General features: G+C 61.7%; 1 protein-coding gene and 1 pseudogene across 5 annotated transcripts in view; both read left to right on the top strand.

The window, feature by feature from the left end:
- PACS2 (phosphofurin acidic cluster sorting protein 2) overlaps positions 1 to 14,787 on the top strand; it is an 81,814-nt gene extending 67,027 nt beyond the window's left edge. For 2 of the 4 annotated variants that reach the window (XM_009212393.3, XM_009212392.3), the window contains exons 12-25: positions 637 to 779; positions 1,718 to 1,850; positions 2,288 to 2,392; positions 2,618 to 2,724; positions 3,169 to 3,323; positions 4,152 to 4,262; positions 4,677 to 4,785; positions 5,485 to 5,517; positions 9,715 to 9,757; positions 10,887 to 10,929; positions 11,314 to 11,449; positions 12,384 to 12,610; positions 12,980 to 13,093; positions 14,106 to 14,787. In XM_009212393.3, coding sequence (XP_009210657.2) covers positions 637 to 779; positions 1,718 to 1,850; positions 2,288 to 2,392; positions 2,618 to 2,724; positions 3,169 to 3,323; positions 4,152 to 4,262; positions 4,677 to 4,785; positions 5,485 to 5,517; positions 9,715 to 9,757; positions 10,887 to 10,929; positions 11,314 to 11,449; positions 12,384 to 12,610; positions 12,980 to 13,093; positions 14,106 to 14,224 — 1,578 coding nt within the window. In that variant the 3' untranslated portion in view covers positions 14,225 to 14,787. The remainder of the gene's footprint in view (positions 1 to 636; positions 780 to 1,717; positions 1,851 to 2,287; positions 2,393 to 2,617; positions 2,725 to 3,168; positions 3,324 to 4,151; positions 4,263 to 4,676; positions 4,786 to 5,484; positions 5,518 to 9,714; positions 9,758 to 10,886; positions 10,930 to 11,313; positions 11,450 to 12,383; positions 12,611 to 12,979; positions 13,094 to 14,105) is intronic. The other 2 variants (XM_003902346.4, XM_009212394.3) reach the window with 1 other exon arrangement.
- Positions 14,788 to 15,101: 314 nt separating this feature from the next.
- Positions 15,102 to 15,699, top strand: LOC108587006 (annotated as a pseudogene). The gene has a single exon (XR_001905153.3). The product of XR_001905153.3 is annotated as an uncharacterized LOC108587006 (transcript).
- Positions 15,700 to 17,185: the final 1,486 nt, after the last annotated feature.

The raw sequence follows: 17,185 nt of genomic DNA, 5'->3' as shown, positions 1-17,185 counted from the left end.
GGCACACTGGATTCCCCCCATCCCCAGGGTCAGGGCGCCTGGACCCCCCCACCCTCAGGGACCTCCAGGTGCCCCAGACTCACCCCACCTTCAGCGTCAGGGTGCCTGGACTCATCCCACCTTCAGGGTCCAGATGCCCCAGACTCACCCCACCTTCAGGGTCAGGGTGCCTCCATTCCACCCGCCCTCAGGGTCAGGATGCCTGGACTCACCCCACCCTCAGGGTCCGGGTGCCCTGGACTCGCCCCACCCTCAGGGTCCGGGTGCCCCAGAGTCACCCCACTTTCAGGATCAGGGTACCTGAACTCACCCCACCATCAGGTGGATGGCACCCAGGAATGCCTGGTTCCCCCTACTGCATTGCATGGGGTCTCCTTAGTTAGGGGGTCCTGGGCCCAGGGCAGGTCAGGTCCTGGGAGGCTGGGTGCTGGTCACCCTGCATGGCCTGGATGGGAGCCCTGTGGTTGGAACTGAGCTCAGCCAGGCTTCCTGGTCAGTGTATGGCCGGGTCCACATATAGGAGCCACAGCCTAGAGAGGCCTAAACCCTCACCCAAGCCAGAGGCCACATGGCTGGAGAGGCTGCAGCACAGGTGCGGTTTCCATGGGAGGCTCCAGGGAGGTCTCTGGTCAGCAGGGTGTGCCGGGCCCGAGGGAGCAGCCTGGACAGCCTGAGGACAGCCCCGAGGCTGAGGCCTCCACCCTGGACGTGTTCACAGAGAGGCTGCCGCCCAGCGGGCGGATCACCAAGACAGAGTCCCTTGTCATCCCCTCCACCAGGTGATGGGGGCTGGGTGGCTGGGCAGGTTGGCGATGCAGCTGTTAGGGGAGGGGCCATCAGGGGCATGAGTCGGGGTGGGTGCCTGTCAGACCAGCCTGATGAGTTCCCTTGGGTGTAGACAGCAGACTCAGGGCCTCATCCCTCTTCTTAAAAAGGAGAAGCAAACCCCCTGCCCCAGCACTGGGTATCAAGCCAGCAGCCCCACATTCCGCCCTGCATGTTTGAGGTCAGGGTCAGGCGATTGGGTATCAAGCCTGCAGCCCCACATTCCGCCCCACGTGTTTGAGGGCAGGGTCTGGCGATTGGGTGTCAAGCCTGCAGCCCCACATTCCGCCCCACGTGTTTGAGGGCAGGGCCAGGCGTGTCTGCCCTTCTGCAGCTGCCCCCACAGCCCCCTGAGTAGCCCCTGCCTCAGCCAAAACACACACATCCACCAGCTTGATTCTTCCAGAATATGAATTTCATGTTTCTGTGATATTTGGGATTTTTTCCAAAGCAGTGAGTCTGGGCACTGACTTTCACTTACGGCGGCACCCAGGTGCCTGTGTCCGTGCTCTGGAGCCAGGTCGCCCTGGCAGCCTCAGCGCCCTGCACTGGCCTATACCTGGCTCTGCCCAGCTCCTGGCCCGGGCAGGGAGGGTGAGCTCAGTCCTCACGGTGGCTCCAAGGCTCCTGGCCTGGCTTGCAGTCTCACAGGCAGAGCTGTGTGGGGTCCCACTGGGGGCACGGCCTCTCTTGTACTCAGCTGCTGCTACGGTCCTCCCAGGGCTGGTGGCCTCTCTGTGTGGCCTGTGTTCCCACTGCCCATCAGTCGGCCCTGTGCTCACCCTTCCCTGTCCCCACCACAATGTGTAGGCCACTGCAAGCCTGCCCCTGCCCCTGCCCCTGCCCCTGTTCCTGCTGCTGCAGCCACTTAGCCTGTCCTGGTCTCCAATAGGTCCGAGGGGAAGCAGGCTGGCCGACGGGGCCGGAGCACGTCCCTGAAAGAGCGGCAGGCAGCGAGGCCCCAGAATGAGCGGGCCAACAGTCTGGACAACGAGCGCTGCCCGGATGCCCGGAGCCAGCTACAGGTGCAGGTGCAGGTGGGGGTGGAGGGCGTAGCATGACCAGGAGGCAGGGCTCGTGGTCACCCTGGCACCAACCAGGGCAGGGCAAAAAGAGAAGTGCAGGGGGTCAAGGTTGCTGGGAGCATGCAGAGCATGCCTGGGCTTTGGAGAGCGCCTGCTGCACAGCAGGGCGGCTGGGTCATGGGTTGGTTTGTCAGGAAGGCCATGTGGACCCCAGGGCAAGTTCTGGTCCTTCTGCTGCCCTCCCTGGTCCAGGGCGGCCTCATTGCTTGGCTAATTTAGCCCAGGGGTGGTCTCCAAGCTGACCAGCTCTCTTCCTGCCACTGAGCCTCTGTGCACAGCTGCAGGGGGAGCAGGGGCACTGCAGACACCAGGGCTGGGGCGGTGGGGATGGGCGCTGTGCTTCTCTTCTGGGTGTGGACAGGGCTGTGTGCCTCCAGATCCCCAGGAAGACTGTGTATGACCAGCTCAACCACATCCTCATCTCCGATGACCAGCTTCCCGAAAACATCATCCTCGTCAACACCTCGGACTGGCAGGGGCAGGTAGAGGTGCAGTCTCGTGGAGTGGAGGGTCAGGGTGTAGGACAGAGGAGAGTGGGCTCCTGAACCTGCCCCCAACCTGGCACACCCAGGTGCTGGAGCTGCAGGCTGTGGTTTGCCTGGACGTGCCTGGGGTCTCTGGAGACCCTGAGAGCTTTGGTGAGGGTCAGGTGCTGGGGGTGGCCCAGGCGGCTGTGCTGAAGTCAGTGTCTGCCTGTCCTCTGCCAGTTCCTCTCCGACGTCCTGCAGAGGCACACGCTCCCCGTGGTGTGCACATGCTCTCCCGCAGACGTCCAGGCAGCCTTCAGCACCATCGTCTCACGGATACAGAGATAGTGAGTTGGGCTCCACCCTGTACTCACCGCCCAAGTACCCCTCGGGGTCCCTGCACCCCACCTCTACCCATTGCTCTGGGGCTGGGCGCGTTCTGCACCTGGGGCTGTGGCTGGTGTCCACAGAGGCTGACCCATGGGCTCCTCGCAGCCTGGCCTGCCCTCAGTTGTGGGCGGGAGCAGCAGCCTGGCAGGTGTCCTGCCACACTGGAGGGGTGGCCGCCTGGCCCGTCCTTGGAAGCCTGGGCCGAGGTCATGACTGTGTGGCCCCTCAGCCTGGGCACGTTCGGGCATGTGGGAGTCCTGGGTTTGGGCAGCTCCAGGGCAGTTGTGGCATGAGCGGCCACAGGCACAGAGCCCCCTGGGCTCACACGGGCATCCTTGGACGGAGGACGGCTCCCCTGAGGCGTCTGTCCCCTCTCCGTCCCACCTGCCTCTGGATTGCAGCTGCAACTGCAATTCCCAGCCCCCGACCCCCGTGAAGATCGCCGTGGCGGGAGCACAGCATTACCTCAGTGCCATCCTGCGGCTCTTCGTGGAGCAGCTATCCCACAAGACGCCCGACTGGCTCGGCTACATGCGCTTCCTGGTCATCCCGCTGGGTGAGCACCGCGCCGTCCACCTGGGCCTGGGCACAGACGCCATGGGCGGTGTGGCGTGGCGTGGTGTGGTGTGGTGTGTGGTGTGGTGTGGCGTGGCGTGGTGTGGCGTGTGGTGTGGTGTGGCGTGTGGTGTGGTGTGGGGTCCCTGCTTGCCGCCCACTTGTTGTTTTTAAATGTTTGATACAGTAACACTTTGTTAATTTTAATTATATGCAGGATAACTTGATTGCCCTAAAACAGCCATATTTGGGTCAAGATAAAGCCATTGCCCTCTGAAGGGGCCTGAGCTGGGTGTCCCCTCCATCAGTCGCTGTGATAACTCAATGCCAGTTTCCATTTCCCAAGTCAGAAGTGCAAAGCAGGGCTGGTTATTAATCCTCTCAAATCGTCCAGGTCCTGTGTCGTCGAACTCTGTTACTTCTTTAGATCCAAACAATGTGTCTTTACCACAAAACCAACCCATCCAGCCTTAATCTGTTGAAAAGGCCCGGAGGCCCACAGGGTCTCTCCCTTGTGGCCCTCACGATGCCGACGTCAGAGCCCTGAGCCAGCCGAGGCCTCTGCACGGTCATATGTGCCCTGCTGGGCCTTCCTCAGTGGCACTCAGGGCTCTAGGACCTCAGCTCAGGGCTGGGACTCCTTCAGCGGGCCTCAGGCATCCACCAGGGAGGGGCAGTGGTGGCTTTCTCTTTTGGTGGCAGGAAAGTAGGCTTGTCTGGAAGGCAGCAGCACAGGCGCGGGGTCAGGTGGCCCAGCTTTTGGGCTGCGGTGGGAGCCTTGCAGCTTCAAGTCCCCCGTGGTGACACCAGCCCCACCCCTGGCATGCAGGCTCCCACCCCGTGGCCAGGTACCTAGGCTCTGTGGACTACCGCTACAACAACTTCTTCCAGGACCTGGCCTGGAGAGACCTGTTCAACAAGCTGGAGGCCCAGAGTGCGGGTGAGGCCCGGGCACGTCCACAGCCCACGCCACTGCGGGAGGAAGGGGCCCTGGTCTCCCCAGATGCCATGCCCAGGAGGCCCTGCACCTGCTCAGGCTCAGCCTCAGGGAAGAGGCCATGGACAGGGCCCGCTGGGGCCTTGGCTAGGACGCCTCCTATTCCCCTGAGCTTCGGAATGTTGGAAGCTGTGGGGCCTGTCTGGGAAGCGGCAGGCACAGCCCTTCAGGTCTTCCCACATTTGCCCTGGTACCGCCTTGAGAGTAGAGGACCAGGGCCCCTCAGCCACAGCCAGCGAGCCCTGCTGCACTTCGGGTGTGGGAGGCTTGGGTAGGGCACCGGGGAGGCCCGGCTCAGCCCCGCCTGAAACCCCACCTGGCGCCAGCCTCATCCCCCACCACTTCCTCCCCCTGCAGTACAGGACACGCCGGACATTGTGTCGCGCATCACCCAGTACATCGCAGGGGCCAACTGTGCCCACCAGCTCCCCATCGCAGAGGCCATGCTGACCTATAAGCAGAAGAGGTAACACGGTGGGCCCGGGTACCATGCCACAGGCTGTTACCAGCCACCAACCCTCCGCGGGCCTCCCCACACACTGCTGGGCTCAGCCTGGTAGGCCGAAAAACCCTGCACCGGGCTTAGACCAGAGCCTAGGTCAGCCGGGCACCTCCGGGCCTTCCTGACAGCAGGCGCTTCCCCCCACCCCAGATCTCTCATAGTAAGCGCCGTTTCCACACCTGTTTCTGTGCATGTTGAAACCCCGCGTGATGAGAGGTTGACAGGATGGACAGCTGTCATGGGGCTAGGGTGGCAGTGGCCCAGCTCCTCTAGTCTGGGCACCTGTTCCTTCCACAGACTGGGTTTCCCAGGCTGGGGAACCGAGGAGTCCCTGGGCCTCAGGCCCCGTGGGTGAGTGATCAGCTTGTGTCCTCACCTGCCCAGAGCAGGACAGTGCTCAGGAGCCCCGGGCCGAAAGCCCTGCACAGACCTGTCTGTCCCACCCGGCGCCTCCTCCCTGCACGTCCGGCGCCAGCTGTCCCACACTTCCCTAGACTATGGGGGAGAGAGCTGAGTGCAAGGCGCAGAGCTGGCGCTCACGGGCTCTCCCACACAGGAACCCCAGCGAGGTGGGAGCCACTGAGTGCCCTCGGCAGTCCCTGGAGGGCTCCTGAGGGCATCGTAACGTGTCTGTGTTTTCTCTTTTGGTGGCTTTCTGAAAAGGAAAAAGCATTTTCATTTTGACTTTACCTTAAGGTATGGCTCTCTGGGTCTGCCTCCCACCCTGTCTGTCCCCAGGCTGGTCTTTAGGGCTTGTTTAGCAGCATCACCATCCGGATCACCCTGCTGTCCTGTCTCCGAACTGGGAGTCAGGCCCTGAGGGCCACCAGCTGCAGGCTGAGAGCCCGCGTGGGGGAGGGCAGGTGGCCCCAACCGGAGTCACTTGGTGCTGACGTGCACCCTTTTCCGCCATCCAGTCTCTCACACTGAGTCAGGAAAGCAGCAGATGCGCCCTCCTGTCCCCGGGCCAGGCCCATGTGCTGGGACTCCACCCCAGAGCCCTGAAGCCTGCAGATCAGCCAGGCAGGCCTTGCCTCCCCTCTGGTTTGGCCCTGGGTTTTGGTTTAAGAAGTGGCCAGGTTTAGCCCCTCCTCATTTTAAACCAGGAGCGAGTGGCTGATGTAGACACCAGGGCCACCTGGGCCAGGCTGTGCCCCAGGCCCTTCATGTTTGTTAACCTGGCAGCAGCCTAGCAGGGGCACTGGTGCACGCCCTACACATGGGGACGCTGAGGCAAGTAGATAAGGAGCAGGCCCGGTGACACGGCAGTCAGCGGCTGTGCCCTGAGCTGCCTACACACTGCAGAGCCTGGCTCCCAGGGCTCCCTTGAGCATCCGGGGCCAGCAGAGAGGGCTTAGCAGCATCTTGTGGCTCACCTGGAGATGGAGCCAAACTACTGAGACCTCCAAATGGGGGTGAAGAGCTTTTGTTCTGAGGCAGCTTCACCCCTTAAAATCTTCCATGTTTAGAGCCAAGTCCCAGGCACCCCCCGAGCTGCCCTTTCAGACAGAGCCATCCCTTTTCCTTGGCCAGGTGTGTCCTGCTGCAGGGTGGGGGACCCTGCCGGTCCTCCCATGGGGCTCGTTCTCCGCTCCGTGTCTTCTGCCCTGTGTGAGGTCATTTGCTGTCCTAGGAAACCCACCCCCACCCCCCACCCCAGTGCAGGGTAGTTGGGTCCCTGGGGCCCCCTTGCTGGAAATACTGCAGGCCTAGGAGCTGCTTGAAGTGGACAGCCTGGGACCACCCACAGCTGCAGGGCTGGGCGCTAGGAAGACACAGGAAGGGGGCTGAGCATCCTACGTCTTGTCCTGCTAAACAAGCCTTTGCAGGTGAAAGACCAGCCATGGGGGCCTCTCCCCTGTTGACCCCCGGCGGCCTGCGCCCTTGCCCCCGGCTGTGGCACGAAGAGCCTGCAGCATGCTCTGGCTGCCTCAGGCTGTGGATGCAGCTTCTTGTCTCTCCCAGGTCAGCTCTTCTGAGCAGCAAGCCAGGGCCTTACGGGACCCTAACACCCACTCCCACCCTGCTCCTGCCCCTGCCTCCGCGTTACAGGGGTGACACTGGCTGCCTGGGGCCCTGGAAGGAACCCAGCGAAGGCCATGAGTGTCTTACCTGCTGTCTCTACCCAGAGGAAGGTCAGTCGGGAGACTGACAGAGGGCAGGTGGCAGGTGGTGGCACAGCCCTTGTGGCAGGGGACCTGTGCAGAGTCCTCTCCAGCCAGGCTTCCCTGCGAGAGTCCCTTGTGAGATGACCCCTGCTGGCCTGCCCTCCTCTGCCCAGAATGGCATTCCTTCTATGAGGGCAGGCCAGGCCTGGAGGGTGGTCACAAGCCCCAGCCTGCCCGTGCAGCACGCATGGGTGAAAAGGGCTGCTCAGGCATCTGGCAGCTTGCCAAGAGCCATGCAGAGTGGCCCCCAGGGCATCTGCGCCCTCCGTGCCTGCGGGGCCTCCCCACGCCGCGGTGGTGTGCTCCTTATGCTCCTGACCACTCTGCCTCCATGGACATGTGTGTGCCTCCAGGGTCAGGGTGAGGGTCTCAGTGTCCAGCTGGTGTCATCCCTGTCATATCAGCCCATGTCCAGGGCTGTGTGCTGTCTGCATGGCCCAGAGGTGCAGCTTGGCTTTGAGAGTTCCAGCAACATCCCTGTGTTGTAACGTCTCCTGCATTCGGCCCTCATGTGCCACGCACTGCCCCATGGGCCTCAGAGCAGAGCATGGATGGGAGACCACCCTGCCATGGCTGGCTTGGTGGGGGGTCTGGCTCGGCAGAGGGCAGGTGGCCCCGGGAATTGGAGCTACCTGTGCCCTGGGGACCAGCAGCCGCCACCTGCCTTCTGTGCCTTTTCACGTGCCTGGGAGGACACAGATGTCACTGAGATTTCCAAACACCGGTCTGCTCAATGAGGATAGTGGGGTGTCAAGGGCCACGCCCAGGCACTCCTGCTTGACAGCTGTGGACAGAGCCAGGGTGCTGGGGGGCCAAGAGGTCGCCCTGCGCCGTCCTGAGGCAGAGGCGGGCCTGAACACTGGATGTGCATCGCTTTATGTTATTTGAACTGGACAAGAAGAGGGGAAAGTTTATCTTTCAACTCTCTTTTCCTTAGAAATGGAACTAGGCCTGGGGCATCTTTAATGGGATGGACGAAATCTGTAGGTGGCTTCATCCAGATGCATTTGCCAGGCCTTCTGCAGAGGGCGGGCCAGGAGCTATCCAGGTTGGCGTCCAGGGAGGGTGGGTCTTGCCAGCCACCATCTCCTCACACTGGCGCTGCGAAGACAGGGACGGCACCTGCTGGGACCAGCCGCGGGGGCTGCCTCCTGGGAGTGTCCTCTGGACCGGCCCCCGGGCAGGGGCTGTTCTGCTCGTGGGCACACTTGGTGTGGAGCACTGGGATCAAGCCTCTGCCCTGCAGGGCTCTTGGGGAGATAGTGCTGCTGGTCCTGGGAGCTGGTACTCCAGGCAGACGGCCGGGCTGGGCCTGTGGCATCCTCCCCTGGGCCTCTTTCCTGCAAGGGATTCTCCCTGTGCTGGACAACAACCCAAGGGAGGGCCGGGGCCCCTGGGCGAGCCCATGTCCTGCACCTGGTGCAGGGCTGTCCCTGAGGGGCACCCTACTGGCCTGGCCATTCTTGTCCTGCCCCCAGTGCTCCAGAGGCAACAGGTGCTCCTCTGCAATGTGTGCGCACAGTCTCCACCTGTAAGACAGCCACTTGCTGGCATCAGACTCTGCAGTTTGGGGAAATGAGACAGAAGAGACAGCTGGGAGAACTGCCCAGAGAGACGGCACCAGTTGCTGATGTGGTCTGGCTGAGGAAGCCGGGCGGGGAGGCACCCCTGTCCCTAAGTGCAGGCCACGGGGAGCCTTGAGGCCAGCAGAGAGAAGGAAAGAGGGGAACCAGACCCATTCCACCACTCAGGATAGGCCTGCCCTCTGGATCTTTCCTGGGGCCCAGAAGGAGATGCCCCACCTCACCCTAGCTGCCGGCAGGGCCTCATGCTGTGCTGGCCCCTTGTCTTGTGGGAGAGCTTCCTGGGCCTGAGCCCAGGTTGCAGTGGCCACGGTCAGCAGGAGCCTGCGCGAGCCAGACCACAGGACAGCCCTGCTTGAGCCGCACACATCGGAGGGGAAGACAGACGGGTCCTCTCAGCAGCCCTACAACTCCTTTACTCACATCCTTGGCATCTTCACGTGGACAGGCTGTGACCAGACCTCTAGAAGAGGCTGCTGTTATCTGCCAAATGTTGTATGGGGCCAAGTCCAGACAAAACCTCCACTGCCCACCGAGCACATCATCTCACGCGGGTCATGGCCTGGGGCGTGCTGGGCCTGCCTGCAGGCTGTGCTTGGGGTGTTCTGGTACAGTGGCTTCTCGTGGGCACGGACATTACCCAGATGGTCCGGAGAAAACCTCTCTGCCCTGGCTTTGGTGCTGCTGATTACCAGAGAGGGTCCAGGCTCCTCCTGGGAGTCCCAGGGCACCAGTAGCTGCCCTTATCCCAGCGGAGCAGGGGTGCCCAGCTTGGTGGAGCAGCGGAAGTGTAGGCTGGACGGGGCTGAGCTGGCTGCGTGGGCGTTGGGCACCTAGGATAGCTGAGTGAATCCCTCCGTGGAGCTCTGCCTTCTGGCCTGTCCTGACCATGGGTGCACAGAGACCCCTTTGTCCTTCTTGCATGTCAGCATGTCAGAAGGGGCCCAAACTTTGGTCCTGGGGGTCAGGCCAGGGCTGGCAGTGGTTTGGGATGGGTGGGGCTGGGACACACTGGGCAGGGCCGACTGGGGCAGGGTCGTGGCCCTGGGGCTGCGCCAGGTTCTCAGGCCAAGAGGGAGCTGTGCCCAACAGGCGGGGCTGTGCCCTGAGGAGAGCTTAACTGTCTGTTTCCTTGCTCTTAGCCCTGACGAAGAGTCCTCCCAAAAGTTCATTCCCTTTGTCGGGGTGAGTACTAGCCAGCTTGATGTGATGGGAAACCACATACCCGCCAACTTGTCTTTTATAGTCAGAACATTTGAGGATGGACTTCATATATTCCAGAACCTTCCCACAGATATGAGCTGGGGATTTGCCTTCCCATCTGGCCTCTCTCAAAGCTCGCTTCCTTCCCTACCGGAGTTGGGTGTGGAGCCAGAGGTTGTTGGCTCCCCCCAGCTCTGCCTTGGGGGCTGATCCACGGAAGCAGAGACGGTTCGGTGGGGCAAGACCTCAGGAACACCCAGCGTCTCGAGAGGAGAGACCCTGCCCGGGTTGGAGAGGGTGCCTCTGTCCTCTAGGAAGCCAAGGCCCCGGGAGCTTCCCAGTGTGCACTCTGGGTCTGTGGCCTGCAGTGTGTGGGTTTCAGTTCCTGCCCTGCCCAGGGTTAGGGCTGCTTCTGCCAGCCAGGCCATCTCCCTGCCAGCCCTGGGTCTCCACAGCCTATTCCCTGCCCATCTTTTCATCCTGTTGTGTGGCCTCCCTCCCACCAGGTGTCTGCCATGAGACAGACCCACAGGACCTGGCAGACGGGTTGCCCGGGCAGGGAAGGGTCTCTGGGCTCAGTTTCCCCACTGGTGGAACAGAGGCCTTTCCGTGCATCGTGCAGTGGTTGGGTTTGCTGAGGGCTCTAGGGTGATGGCTGGCCCTCTAGGAGGGTGGAGTTCATCTTGAACAGCGGCTGCCCAAGGAGCTTTCTCTGGTGACAAGAGTATGCCATGCTCGGGCACACAGGCCTTCCCATGCAATCCCACTGAGTCACTGGGATTCACGGTAAATCTACACAACCACTTGTGGCTCATGGCTGCTATGCAGGGCGTGGCAGGCCCGGGGCCTATCCCCATTGGTCTGCCAGGGTCCCTTTCACCAGCATACTGGTCTTACTGGACACGTGGTTTGCAGCTGCCCCGAGGGCCGCCTTTGGGAGAGAGCAGTCCCTCCTGCTGAGGCCACGCACCCTGAGCACTGTCTGTCCCCACGTGGCTGCTCCTGCATCATGGGAGTGGTGGCCATGGTGGGGAGGCAGGAGCCCCGCTGGGAAGGCAGTGGGCTAGCTGAACCCCACGGCTTTCACCAGCCAGTGCCTGTTGTTTTCTAGGTTGTGAAGGTTGGAATTGTGGAGCCATCCTCCGCCACATCAGGTAACACCATCCCACCCTGAGGCCTTGTGAATGGCCTGTGGGTGGGCCGCGGGAGCACAGTCACTCTGGTCCTGCAGACCAGACCAACCCTTCAGGGCCTGAGAGCTGCCACGTTCCAGTCTTGCTGTGGTGCTTCTGCTCTGTGGGGGGTTCATCCTCCGGGGACTGCTGTCATGAAGCCCCACATCAAGGCTGGCAGGGCCGTCTTCCAAAAACGGAGGAGAATCCGAGACCCTCCTGTCTCACACAGGCCACTGGGGACTCCCGCCCTGCCCACCCCTAGGGTCTGCCTGGCCTTCTGGCCACATCCGGCTCCAGAGGGCCTGGTGCCACCTGGGCAGAGCAACAGGTGGGCTCAGCCTGCCCTATGACTCCTCCCCAAAGGCGACTCGGACGACGCAGCCCCCTCGGGCTCTGGCGCACTCTCCTCCACCCCACCATCCACATCTCCTGCGGCCAAGGAGGCCTCACCCACTCCGCCCTCCTCCCCGTCGGTGAGCGGAGGCCTGTCCTCCCCCAGGTAAAGGCACCGCGCAGCTCAGCACGTTTCACTTGCCCGCCCCACCACGTGCTGCCTGATTCAGTCATCCTCCCCCACGTCACATCCACCTCCCAGGGCACCTGGCCTGTCGGCCACGCAGACGGAGGGGCTCTGCAGGACGGCTGGGGCCTCTCTGGCCACCTCCTGCCACAGATCAGGGGTTGGGGGCAGGACCTCTAGGGGACAGAAACTCCCACACAGTGAATAAACATGGGCGTTGTGCTGGGCTGTCTCTCAGCTCTGCACACATTGGGGCTTTTAAAAACAAGCTGAGGGCAGAAGGCGCAAGAGACGAGAGTCTCTAGGCGGTCCTCATGGGGTCAGCTTTGACAGCTGTGCTGAGGCCCCGCCAGCCCGCGTGGGTCTCTCTGAAGCAGACGTTACTCAAGTGTAACTAAGCCATAGAGGGTGTAGGCCCCAAGGCCAGGCATGGTGCTGGTGCTGCGTGCAGGGCTCACACCAGCAGACCCCGACCCCCTGCCTCTGTGTTTCCAACCGCTGGCTCCTTCCAGGCTGCGCCCGAGGGAGCTGGTTCACATAGGCCCTCAAGACTCCAAGGGACAGCTTGGAGAGTGGGTGGCCTCCTGCCGCCAGGAGAGTGGGTGGACGGGCCCCCCAGGCCGGGGCTCTCCTGTCGCCAGGAGAGTGGGTGGACGGGCCCCCCAGGCCTGGGCTCTCCTGTCGCCAGGCTCCCTGTAATCTACACAGGATGGCTCCCTGTGATTTATGCAGGACCCTTCTGGGGGTGACTGGGCATGTGAACAGCTCCACAGAGCATGCTCCAAGCACCCTCCTCTGCTGGCAAGTTGGCACAGGTGCTGGCTGTCACCTCCTGGCCTGTCACAGGGACAGTGATGTCCCCATCACTAGGCCGAAGGATGCAGGTGTGAGCGCCTCCCTCTGCCTTTCCCAGCCAGGGTGTCGGCGCCGAGCTGATGGGGCTGCAGGTGGACTACTGGACAGCAGCACAGCCCGCGGACAGGAAGAGGGACGCCGAGAAGAAGGACCTGCCTGTCACCAAAAACACGCTCAAGTGCACTTTCCGGTCCCTCCAGGTCAGCAGGCTGCCCAGCAGCGGCGAGGCTGCGGCCACGCCCACCATGTCCATGACCGTGGTCACCAAGGAGAAGAACAAGAAGGGTGAGGTGGGACAGGCTATACGGCCACATGGCACAGAAGGGCGGCTCAGCGGGAGCGGGCAGCTCGCAGTCAACAGGGATGGCAGCCTCCTGGCTGGCCTCGGGCAGCCCACGTGCGCAGGCAGGGGCGGGTGGGGTTAGGGAACCTAAACCCTGAAGGCAATGAGGGTCAGGCGCTTCTGACCAGGGCCTCAGGCAGAGGCCAGCTGGGCGGGCAGGAGAGCAACTCCTCGGTCACCGTGGAAGGCAGGTTTCCTAGGTGAGTGGGGCCGTGACCAGCTGAGCCCCCAGTGCCTCCCCGACACGTACCCCCAGCCCTGGCCCTGAAGGAGCAGCGAGATGACAGCAGGGGCCTCTTTTCTCCTCCCAGTGATGTTTCTGCCCAAGAAAGCGAAGGACAAAGATGTGGAGTCCAAGAGCCAGTGCATCGAGGGCATCAGCCGGCTCATCTGCACTGCCAGGCAGCAGCAGAACATGCTGCGGGGTGAGCGCCACGGGCCCCGGGGTCTGTAAAGTGGGACGTAGGCGAGAGCATAGCAGGGCTGCTTTGGAGTCCACCATAGGAGCTGCGGCGTCTTGCTGTGACACGCACATTCCATGAAGCCCTCAGTGAAGATGACAGCTTTCCAAATGCTGAGAAAGAATTTTTCAACCCTTTTTGCTTTTTAAAAATAATGACTTGTTTTTTTGTTTTTTTTTTTTTTTTGAGACGGAGTTTTGCTCGTTACCCAGGCTGGAGTGCAATGGTGCAATCTTGGCTCACTGCACTCTCCGCCTCCTAGGTTCAAGCAGTTCTCCTGCCTGAGCCCCCCAAGTAGCTGGGAGTACAGGTGCACGCCACTGCACCCGGCTAATTGTTTGTATTTTTAGTAGAGATGAGGTTTCACCGTGTTGGCCAGGCAGGTCTTGAACTCCTGACCTGAGGTGATCCGCCTGCCTCTGCCTCCCAAAGTGCTGGGATTACAGGTGTGAGCCACCACACCCAGCCTAAAAATAGTGACTTGTAATTTAAAAGCATTTTGGAGTTACTCTGCAAGTACCTGTTTCAGAAACAGCTCTGGGAGGCCTTCCTCTTTTTGAGCACGGGTCAGATGACCTCCAGGTCAGCATGGCCCTGTCTCCCCACAGGGGTCTCTGTTTTAAGGGGGCTCCCAGTGTCTTCTCCCCACCTGTGCAGGTGGAGATGGATGTGGACAAGCAGCGCCTGGCAGGAGGCGGTGGGGTCTGTTCCTCCCACCTGCAGGCAGCCCTGGGGGAAGTGCTGCCCTCCTCACCCCCCAGGGCTCTGAGGTGTGGAAGGGCAGGGGCAGGAACGGCGTCCCTCAGGAGCCAGCGTGACCCTGGAGCCCCCGAGTCCCTGAGGAAAGTGTTGGTGCCCTCCAGCATGGGGCTCCTTCTCATCCTGTACCCCTGGCTGCTACCCAGCCTGGTGGGCCAGGCAGGCAGGTGGACAGGGTGGGCAGGCGGGCAGGCGGTCAGGCAGCCCTCTCCCACAGTCCTCATCGACGGGGTGGAGTGCAGCGACGTCAAGTTCTTCCAGCTGGCCGCGCAGTGGTCCTCGCACGTGAAGCACTTCCCCATCTGCATCTTCGGACACTCCAAGGCCACCTTCTAGCCCCACCCACCGAGAGGCCCACCTCCCGCCCCACGCTAGGAGGGGCCCAGCTGCATTTCTGTTAACATTTCAGTTTACTACAGAGACAGACCCTTAAAACACAAAGAGAAACAGTCTTAAGTATGAATGTGCTCACAACCTGGAAACTAACGGGGGAGCTCCTGCCAGGAGCCGAATAACTGCTCTGCTTATTAACCCCAACGTTCGGCCCGGGGCTGGGAGGCCAGAAGGACGGTGCTGAGCTGCGGATCGCAGAAGGCGTGCTCTGGTCTCAGGAGCCACCCAGAGCCTCCGTGTCCTGTTCTTCCGGAAAGTCAGGACTCTGCTTCCTCAGGGAGCCTGGGGCAGGCGGAGCTCAGTGGCCTCAGGCCGAGGGGCCATGGGGCTGCTCAGTCCCGTTGGGGGTGTCCTGAGTTAAGCCTGGGGGGCCGTCCTGCCCGCCTGAGAGATGCCCGCAGCACCGCACACTCGTGGTTCCCAATAAACTCCTGCCTGCGGCGGAGGTTTTATAGCAGCAGATATTTTTAATGCTTTTAAATACATGTTCTAATGTAGCTGCCAAACATGTTGGTCTTCTGAAGTCCCCCTGGGGCTGGGCAGAGCCAGCAGAGCCTGCCCCCACTTCCCCAGCCCCTGCCCCACCCCGCCTCACACCTTCCCCACTCTTAGGCTGTTCTTGAAACACCGTGAGGTTTCCGTGTGTAGTCCCTGTCCCAAACTTAGCAAGCACAGGGGCCTCCACAGCCCCAGGCGGCCCCAGAAAATGTTCCAGAGCCCAGCTTCTTACACAGTGAGATGCTGCTGGTGTTGGCCTGAGGTGGGGGCTGCTTCCTCCCACTCCACCCCAGTGGGTACATCTGAGGCCAGCCATGTGGGTATTTGGGTTGAGATTCAGGTTTTGGTGAATGTGGGGCAGGCGTCCAGGTGTGTTTGTGTCACTTGCTGCAACACTGTGGCCTATGAAGATTCCAACAGGATGGTCTGACCAGAGGGGCTGGCACTCTGGAGTCGTGGGTGCAGCCAGGTACCCTGTGCAGGGCCTGGGAGGCTCTCCAGGCCACAGCCCTCAGAGAGCGCTGGGTCCCGTGTTGTGTGTGGGTTCCATGTCCTCCACACAGCAGGAGAGGGGCCTCCCTGACCTCAACACCTGCCCCATCAGTCTTGCTTCTCCCCAGCAAGCCTGCACTCTGGGGTCTCCATAGGAGCTGGGGAAGCTGGGGCCCTCCCAGGGACCCTAGTCGCCACTGGGGGCTCTTGGCCTGGTTTCATAAGATGGAGCACTGCACAAGGCTATGCTCAGAAAGCTGGTAAACGCAGGGCAGGGTGGGCCTCGAGCCTGGGCTGGAGGGGTCTCTACCCTTGCTGGCCTGAGAGATGGCCCATATTTCTTATTTGTGACCCCCTGCTCTTCCTGGCCACCCCCCCCAAGGTGGCTGAACAGGGTGCTTTTGTTGTGGCGAAGGGCCAGGATGTGACCTGGGGTGCAGCCTCAGGCCCCGGGGTTCAGGCCTCAGAGGTAGCCTGTGTGCAGGGCTGCGGCAGAGCCCCAGCCCCTCCCAACCAGAGCCCTTCCACACCAGGGCCTCCAGGTTCACCTGGGACCAGGACCCTGGGGCACACCCCAGGGTCGGGGAGGGGTAGGAAGGCCTCCCATTGAATCCTGGCTTCAGGCTTTGCCCTAAGAGGGGTCTAGGGTGAGGGTGTGGGCCCCTGGCTGATGGCCTCTGACCCCGGCAACACTCAAAGAGGTGGGACCCTGACCATCTCGTTCCAGCCGCCCCCGCACTGGGCTGCAGAGCATCTGTTTTTCTGCTTTTCCAGTTTCTTTTTTTTTTTTTTTTTGAGACGGGGTCTTGCTCTATTGCCCAGGCTGGAGTGCAGTGGCATGATCTCAGCTCACTCATGACCTCCACCTCCCAGGTTCAAGCAATTCTCCTGCCTCAGCCTCCTGAGCAGCTGGGATTACAGGCGCCCACCACCATGCCCGGCTAATTTTTTGTATTTTTAGTAGAGACGGGGTTTTGCCATGTTGGCGAGGATGGTCTCGAACTCCTGACCTCAAGTGATCCGCCCACCTCGGCCTCCCAAAGTGCTGGAATTACAGGCATGAGTCACCACATCCTGCCTGCTTTTGCAGTTTCTTTCCCAAAGGTCACACTCAGTAGGGAGATGAAGGCGGAAACATCCTTGCTGTGGCTTTCTGGCCTCGGAGTAGGTTTTAGAGGAAGGGGCCAGAGGCTGCCTAGTGCAACATGGCTGTGGGCAGCCCCTTTCCTGGAGCCCTCCTCCCTACCCTACAACCTCCCCGCCTGGCTCCACAGCTCCATCCTTAACCCACGAAAGGGGAGAGCATGGGCAGAGTCTCCATCCAGCAGGTGGGGGTTCTGGTGGCACTCCCTGTGCCTGCTGCTGGCCTGTGGGTCTGCCCTGCACCCAAGAGCCCCACGGCCCATCCCCCCCACCATGCCCAGGACCAGAGAGGTTGGGCAGACAAGACCTGGGCTGTGCCAGCCCTCTGTGCCTCGGTTTTCCCACTGGTTACACAGGATGGTCGCGTTTCCCCTGCCTACCTCACAGAGCTGTTCTGAGGGTGCATGGAGGAGCACTCTGTCCCACCAAGGACAACTAGAAACCAAAGCCATCTGACACCCAGTGCGGTAAGGGCGGGGGGGGGGGGGGGTGTGTGAGGTGTGCACACCCCCCAGACCTTGGCCGTGGACTGGCCTCACAGGACAGCAGGACAGGAGGCCACCCCTTGCAGAGCTAGGCTCAGCCCCATCAGTCTCAAAGGTTAATCAGTCACCACAGAGGCGCCCCTCAGGCCTGTGGCCACTGTCCACTATTACGTAGACAGACCCCACCCTTGCCCAGACCAGTTGTGGGCCAGTCCCGCCCTGCAATCTGGCCTGCTGCCTTCCTCTTCCATGTTGGTCCCCTTGGTCACTCTCTCTGGGCACGCAG

This window comes from Papio anubis, chromosome 7, assembly GCF_008728515.1.
Source record: "Papio anubis isolate 15944 chromosome 7, Panubis1.0, whole genome shotgun sequence".
Lineage (NCBI taxonomy): Eukaryota > Metazoa > Chordata > Mammalia > Primates > Cercopithecidae > Papio > Papio anubis.
This window is presented reverse-complemented; position numbering and strand designations above follow the sequence as displayed.